Consider the following 9044-nt stretch of genomic DNA (forward strand, 5'->3'; position numbering starts at 1 on the left):
AGTTATTTATGGAGATCAATTAAATTATTATTATTTAGTAAGTATAGCTAAATAAAGAGTTATTTATAAAACGTATTTCATAGAAATAAATTCACAAGGTGCTGTACAATCATCAATATGTATAGACAATAAAACATCATTTTTATCATATTAACATATATTATAACATATATGAGTAACTTTATTTATTATCTATAAAGTTAATAATTCATCTCTACAGTTTGATAAATGATTAAATGGCAGATATTTCAGGAGGTATGGTAGGTTTTGTGTGTTCCGGGGCCCTGCTCGGATGGATTGTGGGTTGGAGGAAGCTGTGGGTCCTGCCGGTAGTCGGAGCGGAGGAGGGGGACTCGGCACAGACGGCTTCGGGCTCAGAGGGAGCCGCTGACGGACACAGAAACATCACCTCCCCGGTGGATTTAATCACCGGGGGATTTATTCAGAAACCAACCTGAGAAGCTGTTTGGGTTCATATCCAGGTAGGTCAGACCTGTAATGCTCGTCTGTGTGAAAATAAGCGAATGTGACTGCGGTGGCTCTCCACAAAGAGGCTTCCTCTGCCGAAGAAAATGCCGGGCTGCAGCAGCCTGGAGGCCCGCCTGGTTCCGTGCTTTATGCCGTCACCGTTTCGCACCATCCGTGTCATTCCTCCGTTAAATTGCACCTGTCTGGTTTTTACCGAGCAGACTTTACGACTCTCGGCTGTGTTACCGGCCGAGCTCCGCCGGTTCTGACAGCCGTGGCCGGTACGTGAAAACATGGTCGCTCTGCGGAGTCTCCTACCGATTCACGCCGGGCATCGGTGCGGTCCGAGCCGCTAGAGGGTCTCGGAGGCAGCCGGGGTTTTTTGTGTAGCAGGAAGCGACACGTTTGGTTCCGCGAAACGGGTCACAACTACTCACAGATGGTGAAAACTTTTTGTGCAATTAATTAAATAAAGTTGACAGAGTTTGTCTCGGTTTAAATGTTTTAAATAGTCGCTCTTTTTTTTTTTTTTTTTTACAGCTGGACGTTCTTGCTCTCTGGTTTCCGGTCTGTTTGTATCACTAACGTTTTAACCTGGTTTCTTTGAAAACCTGACCATTATCTGGAGGTGTCTTGCCCCCCTTCTCCTGGGGGCACAAGCTACCTGGCAGCGGGACACTGGCGGCCGTCAGAGCCTCCTGTTCAGGGGTCACAGACAGTAGGCAGAGCCCCCTCTGAGAGGTTACAGGTGGGCAGAAAAAACACGTCTTATGGACTTTCAGAGCCTCCTGTCCACTGCTCACAGACAGGATAAAGCCCCTTCTTGGTGCCCCTTACAGGTGGACAGCTTATTCTAGTTTATTCTTATGCTATCTTATTCTTATTCTAGCTTATCATAGCTTATTCTCCATGGGGGAACTTCCTGTCCAGGACTCTTTAGTGGTCCGATCTAGGGCTGCCACAAACGATTATTTTATAGTCGATTATTCACCGATTTTTTTTTTCAGTCGACTAATCGTGTCATACGTTAATTGAATATAAAATGTGCATGTGTGTCATGTAGGGTTGGGCAAAATCGTATTGTGTGCAATTAATCGTAAAAAAAACTTTAATCGATTAGAAAAGAAAAAAATTGTGTAGGTCTTCTGGACGGGTTCTTCTCTAATGAAACGTTTCGTCTCTCTTCCAAGAGACTTCTTCAGTCTGAGAGTTTCAGGCAAAATTCAGGCTTTTGAGTCCTGCCTCCATGTGACTGATACTCACATCACATGGCTATCGTTGACACCTAATTAACACCTATTGTTAACAGGGGGTGGAGTGATACTGGCAATAGCAGCGCTGTAGGAGGGGGACAGCTGAAAACGGAGGTCTCCACCTCTGTTTAATGATGGACGGTCTTTCTTCACAAAAATGGCTTCTTTTACTCCTCTCTCAAACCAACGTTCCTCTCTATCAAGAATGAGAACATCCACATCTCTGAAAGAGTGACCACTGGCCTGTAAATGAGTGAAAACTGCAGAGTTCTGGCCATTAGATGTAGCTCGTCTGTGTTGGGACATTCTTTTGAACAGTGGCTGCTTTGTTTCCCCGATGTATAACTGGTCGCAGTCCTCCTGGCACTTAACAGCATATACAACATTGCTCTGTTTGTGCCGGGGCACCGGATCTTTGTGGTGAACCAGCCTTTGCCGTAATGTGTTTTGGGGTTTGAAAGCCACTGGGACATCATGTTTAGAAAATAAACGTCTCAGTTTCTCCGAAACACCCGCAACATACGGAATAACCACTGGTTTGGGTCTGGGTTTGGGGTCTTCATTTTCACCTGAAGGTTGCATGGAGTCCTGTCTGTGTTTCCTGTCTGCTTTCAGGAAAGCCCAGTCAGGATAACCACACTGCTCCAGGGCCTGTCGTGTGTGTGATTTCTCCAGAAGACCTATATAATTTTTTTCTTTTTGATTTTTTACCTGGATTACTGAGATGCATCAGGACATTTAATCGATTAGTTTTTGGCACTTGACGATTAATACGATTAATGCCAGCAGGTAGACTGACTGGAGATCTCCCCGATCAATCCGCTCAATGTTCCTCTCTGCTTCAAATAAGAAGAACATTTTTTTAAAGTCATGAAATTTATTTATCATAACTCAGGTTTTACTTGGTCTGTCGACACAATTTAAAAATTGATGTTTGGCTTGAAGTCTGTACTTTTGACACAATTTGGAACAGATTTTTACGGAGAGCAAATATTTCCCACCAGAGTGATTTAAATTATGTGACTAGGATATCAGGTATCCAGGGCCTCCAGGGGATTAATTATCAAATTAATCATTATCGGCTAACTACCACAATTAATTGTGATAAATTTTTTGCCAACATTGCCCAACCCTAGTGTCAAGGACAGAAAGGCAGATGTGGCAGTGGAAGGTGTCAAAGCAGTTTGGAGAGAAAAACAAAGTAAAGAAATTAAAAAAAAAAGACTAATTGATCATTAAATTAATCATTGACTATTTTAATAATCGATTAGTCGTCTAATCGACTAATCTTGGCAGCCCTAGTCCTATCTGAACCACTATCTGAGGACATGCTCTCTCTGAATTTCTCCGTCCCACCATTGACCTGTAAAGATTTCAGTTTCTGACTTAATATAAATTAAACACATGATTGTCCTCTGAAATGTTTTCAAGCTGAAAAGAAAAGCTGGACAACTGGTCTGTGTTTATCAGATGAAATACATGTCAGGACACAAACCAGAGGTGGACGGGAAACCTAACAAGTTTACTCAAATGTTGGCAGATCTTGTGCAAGAAAGTAACCTGGTGTACAAAAACAAGCCTCAAAGAAGCTAGTTAAAAGCAAAATGCAAGCTAGAAGGTAAAAGTATCATCTGTAAAACCAGGTCCACACTGATGGTTGAACACAGAGGGTTCGCTCTGTTTCCAGGAGTCTTACTGAATTTGTGCTCCCACATTCAAACAGTTCTTATATGTGGGGTCTCCAGATTTTCTGCTGTCATTGAATAAACTCACCTGAGAGGTAAAAATGGATGGTGGCCTGCAGGTAAACTACAACATTTCCCCCACATGGTGGCACTGTTTGTTTGTGCTGGATGAATGCCATTATAAAGAAAATCAGTTTGTGTCGGTGTCAAGTTTTTTTTTCTGATTAAGCTAATTATCCATTTTTGCTTTATAACTTTTGATTACTCATTTTTCATGGTTAATTCAGTAAAACATATTAAGTTGTTACCTATTAATTAAATGTGGCCTTATTCTTAAAGGGATCCATGATTAGTTGTAACATTAGACTTTATTTGCTTAACAAATAATTTAACAGTTAAATAAAGATTATAAAAATACTGTAGGCTGTTTAGTTTTTATCAATTTTAAACTAAAAGTTTAAAACTATATTACACGGATGGGGCCATTTTATTTACACGCAAAGCATTCTGGGTAAATGATGACATGGACAGGTCCTCGGTGCGAGGCTGCTAGCGAGGTATATCCATCCTGAAGTTTAATCTTGGACAATATCTGACGATTGACTCTTTTAAATGAAACCAGAGAGTGTTGACAGAGAGGAGAAGGTAGAAATGACTCAGCCTGTAACTGAAAATATGGATGGAGGAAAACAGAGCTGCTTCATGGAAGAAGAACCTCAGCTTAGCCTGTTAGCTTTAGCGTTAGCCCAGATGTTATCACCATATATATGTATTAGCTCAGTGCTACACATTCTCCTCTCGTCACTGAGGTCCTCCATCCACATGACAGAGAGGAGAAGGTAGAAATGACTCAGCCTGCAACTGAAAATATGGATGGAGGACCTCAGTTTAGCTTATTTGTTGTGCTAGCACCGAGCTAATTTGTAAAAGGCAATATAGCATTGGTGCTAGCGCAAAGGCTAACAGGCTAAGTTGAGGTTCTTCTTCCATGAAGCAGCTCTGTTGTCCTCCATCCATATTTTCAGTTACAGGCTGAGTCATTTCTACCTTCTCCTCTCTGTCAACACTCTCTGGTTTCATTTAAAAGAGTTGATCATCAGATATTGTCCAAGATTAACCTTCAGGGTTGGATATAGCTCGCTAGCACCCTCGCACCGAGGACCTATCCACATCATCATTTACCCAGAATGTTTTGCGTGTAAATAAAATGGTTCCATCCATGTTCAAATATATTTTTAAAAGTTATAAAAACTAAACATCCTACAGTATTTTTACAGTCTTTATTTTACAGTTAAAATATATGTGTATCAAATAAAGTAATGTTGCAACTAATCGGGGATCCCTTTTTAAAATTGATGTACAATTGCAGAACCCCCATCACCACTACTGGTGTAAATCAATAGGTTTAAATTTGAGCATAGTTTTCTTCTGTTAAATATTAATAAACCAGTTATTAAGTTACTTTATTCCCAGCTGTAACATTTGATATGCTGATAAACTGCTTCCTGTTTCTACATATTTTTTATTTAAATCATCATTTTGTGTTTTTATCGCCATTCTAGGTTAAAGAATGTCATGACTGTCGGAGGCAGCGGCTCTCTGACGTTTGAGGAGCTCCAAACTTCAGTAGGATGTACCTGATGAACGTATCTCCTGTCGCAGCGACACAGGCTGAGTGGAGAAGATGTGGTCCACCTGGAAGCTACAGCCTTCCAGTTTGCTTCAATGACTCAGACTCAGAGCTGTCAACCAGAGCAACACCTATCTCTAACAAGGTCCAGATGATCATAGAGAGCCTGAGGAGCACCCAGTCCTCACTCGAGATGAGCGACGAGATCCAGGGACAAGAGTGCCATACCCATGCCTTCAAGTCTCCTGTGGGCTCTTCTAAAAACCCCACAGAAAACCCACAGACCCATTTTTCTTCCACAAACCACAATGAGAGCAGTGGCTCAGACAGTGATGACTCAGTGGATAGAGGAATCGAAGAAGCAATACTCGAGTACTTGAAAGAAAAAGACGGTCACAAACACAAGACTGAACACGGATCCGCTTTTCTTCAAACTTCCAAACTCCCAAGCAAAACCTCTCCGTTTCCAGATGTTGCCAAACACAGCTCGAACAGCAGCACTTCCCTGATTTCCATGAGTCACTTTCCAACGAGAGCCCAAGCTGAGGCTCCGACAGCGGCAGCAGCTACTGGACCTTTAAAAAAGTACATCAAAAACAAAGCTTCCAGAGATGAGAACTTTGATCTGAATCAAAGTTTGGTAAGTTCAAAGAGCTGCTCTGAACCAACCAGCCTCTTCAACAAAACACCGTTCTTGGTGAAAGAGGAGGAAGACTCTGATGATTCCAGCAGTGACGATGGAATTGAAGAGGCCATCCAGAGATATCAGTTGGAGAAACAAGAGCAGCTAAACAGGCAGGAAACCTTAAATCTGCATCCGTTCCACTGCGAGTCAGACTCGACGAGTGATGATGGGATCGAAGAAGCTATTCGCTCCTACCAGCTGGAGCAACTTCGAGAGAAGAGCGGCCAGAAAACATTTCTGCACACGCAGACACCTTCCAACAGGTCTCCAATGCACACTACGAGCTCAGAAAACAGGAAGAGACACAAACTGAAAAGAAAAAGGGTCCGAACAGAGAACCAAACTTGTTCACCTGAAGGTAAACCCAGGTCTTCACTTCCAGACTTTCCAATGCACAAAGGTCAGCCGGTCTCTGCTCCTCCCAAAGTTAACACATCAGCTGAACTAATGTGTGCTGAAGCCATTCTGGACATTTCTAAAACTGTTCTGCCCGGGCCCTTCCATCAGGGGATTGGACTGAGCAGTCAAGGTCCGCCTGACCTTCCCCTTCAGCCTTCTCTTCCCAACACCCGGACACATGAAGACAGCAGTTCCGTTGATAGTGAGGATGGAATCGAGCAAGAAATCAGGAAATTTCTGGAGCAAAAGGCCCAAATGCATAAACAGCCAGCCAACGCTCAAGAACCGAAAGAGGTTTCTGTCCCAAAGAAACCACAAAAATTATCTTTAACACAGAGAAGAAGACTGAAGGACAAGAGTCTTTGTGTCTCCAACATGTCAGGAACAGATGACAAAGAGACAGACCATAATTCTGAGAGAACTGTTCAGAGAAGTCCAACCCAAACGACTACAGCGTCTTCGAGAAGTCCAACCCGACCGACCACAGCATCACACCAGTCAGAGCGAAGCGGAGACAAAAGCAGCTCCCTGGACAGCGATGAAGACCTCGACACTGCCATAAAAGATCTGCTCAAGACAAAAAAGAAGTCCAAGAAAAAGCTCAGAGACGTGAAGAAGAAACCCAGGACGTGCCTCGGAGTCCAAGAGCCACTTTCCGGAAACGCTGTGCCCACCAAAAAGTTCAAACTCGACCCTGTTTCCAAATGTAGTGCTTTGAAAAGAGTCCACAAGGATAAAGACAAGGATGGACTGAATAACAAGACCGTGTCACAACCAAAGCCAAGTGAGGACGGTGGAGACAGCCAGTCGCTGCTCTCTGCTCAGATAAACAACGACAGCAGCTCTGTGGACAGTGATGACAGCATCGAGGAGGAGATCCAAAGGTTTCTGGCTGAGAAGGCCAAAGTGTCCTCTGCGGACAAACTGAAAGATGGACATATGTGCAGGAACGGGACAGTCCTAGTTCAACATGGACACACGAAACCTGAAGATGTTAAGAAGGAAGCTCAGCTGGCTGAGATTCTTTCAGATCCAAAAGGTCGTTTGCCTGCATGTCCAAGCGGTCCAGCTGAAGATCAGATCCCCCGCAGGCTGTCAGACCTCTCTCCTTCTAGCCAACAGTCCTGCAGTCCCAGTCTTTTGGAACCAGCAGACGGAGCGGGGTCAGCCAGAAACCAGCAAAGGGGACCTAACACTGATGGAGACCGTGCCGCCCGCTCTCAGTCTGAGAGAAGTGGACCACCTTTGAGTTCTATCTCTGCTCCGTCCCAGGCAGAGTCCATCAAGTGGCGCCAGAGTCTAGGTCTCCCCCCGTTATCTGACAAACGGACCCCCACCCGGACTAAGTTTCATATCACCTCTTCAGGGAACCGAGAGGCCGCCTCAGAGACCGCTTCAAATCAGAACACGGACCCCAAAGTACAGGCTCTGGCCGATGCGTGGTTTTCCCCGAGGGCCAGCTCGGCTTCGTTCTCCTGCTCCTCAGAGACGCCTGCACATGCCACACTCAGACCTCCGGTTCTGAAGTTCTGTTCTGCTGCCCGGCAGAACTCACACGTGACCTTTCCACTGAGCCTTAGACCCGGACACAACTCCCCGTTCTCTTTAGCGGAGGACAGAGCCAGCATGGTCCATGTGCCCAAAGACAAGAGTGTGTTTGTAGAACTAGAGTCTAACAGGACCAACCATGTCCAGGTCCAGAGCAGGACTAATCAGGTCCAGAGCAAGACCAACCATGTCCAGGTCCAGAGCAGGACTAATCAGGTCCAGAGCAGGGACAGGATTGAGGGGAAGGAGAGGTGCAGGAGTGAAGAAGAGGTGCAAGAAGACAGGAAGGATGAAGAGTTTGTCGATGAATCAGATTGTGAGCCAGACAGCAGAACAGAGCCAGAACAGAAGCAGGGCTTTTCCAGTGTGTAAGTATTTGATTTGATGGAAGTTCTGTTCACATTTGTGTTTTATTCTAACAGTTAATGACTTATAGATTCTGAAGGAAAACTTCTTATAAACCCGGATTTTTGAACATGTTTGGTATCAAACCCAGCTGCTGCATCACAAGTTGTTTTCTTTGTGCTCCGAGCTTCAAACACATCATTAAAACAAAACAAAATTGAAGTAGCAAAGTGAAGTTCTGTCAAAAACACCTTTTTAAATCCTCAAACCTGCTTCAGAACGAGCTCAGTTTGTTTTTGTTGAACCGGTTTATTGTTGATAAGATCAAACTTTTACCTGAAAAAGGTTCACCTCAGAGAAAATGAGACCTCTTCCAATAGATTCCAGCTGGAGAAAAGTATCAAAAACTAACAGTTTTCTTTTTGGAGTGAAACAGTCATATGATTTGTTGGGGGAAAACACAATGTTTTAGTAATAAAGAAATATAACTTTCCCTGTCATTCTGCTTTAAAGGTTTCTTTTAGTTTTTGACAGTAAAGGTAAAAAATACCTTCACTGACTTTGGTAAAACGAATTTCACTGAAAATAAAAGTACTCAAGTAAAAGTCATAAAACTACTCACAATAATTGGGGAAGTAAAAGTACTTTTACACACTTTAAGAAAATGTGTAAATAGTTGAACCAGTTGACATGTCTTGGTTAGGTAAATTCATCACTTCATTTTTTAGAGTGCATAAACAACTGATGAATTCTGGTCATATTTAAATTTGTAGTTCGAGGTGTTGAATTTTAAAGTAAAGAAGTAAAAATATTTTTATGTTTTGAATGTAATGAAATAAATGTAAAAGTTACAATTTAAAATAATACTTGGTAAAATTACAGATCTTCAAAAAAATTAAATACTGTAATGAAGTACATGTACTTTGTTACTATACACCTGGTTTTTGAAAACAGAACCGACTTCCTTCACTGCAAAAACTGTCCACCTAACCAAGTTTTAAAATCTTATATCAGCCAAAAAGTCTTTTTGA

The 9044-nt window shown here is 42.9% G+C and overlaps 1 protein-coding gene across 1 annotated transcript in view; it reads left to right on the plus strand.

Moving 5' to 3' along the window:
• Window positions 1–322: 322 nt before the first annotated feature.
• The window catches only part of ppp1r26 (protein phosphatase 1, regulatory subunit 26), a gene marked incomplete in the record, with an annotated part of 13168 nt that continues 4446 nt past the window's right edge, over window positions 323–9044 (plus strand). The window contains 2 exon segments of the mRNA XM_014030781.1: window positions 323–482; window positions 4969–8036. Coding sequence (XP_013886235.1) covers window positions 5038–8036 — 2999 coding nt within the window.

The sequence above is a fragment of the Austrofundulus limnaeus genome, unplaced genomic scaffold (assembly GCF_001266775.1).
Source record: "Austrofundulus limnaeus strain Quisiro unplaced genomic scaffold, Austrofundulus_limnaeus-1.0 Scaffold1117, whole genome shotgun sequence".
Lineage (NCBI taxonomy): Eukaryota > Metazoa > Chordata > Actinopteri > Cyprinodontiformes > Rivulidae > Austrofundulus > Austrofundulus limnaeus.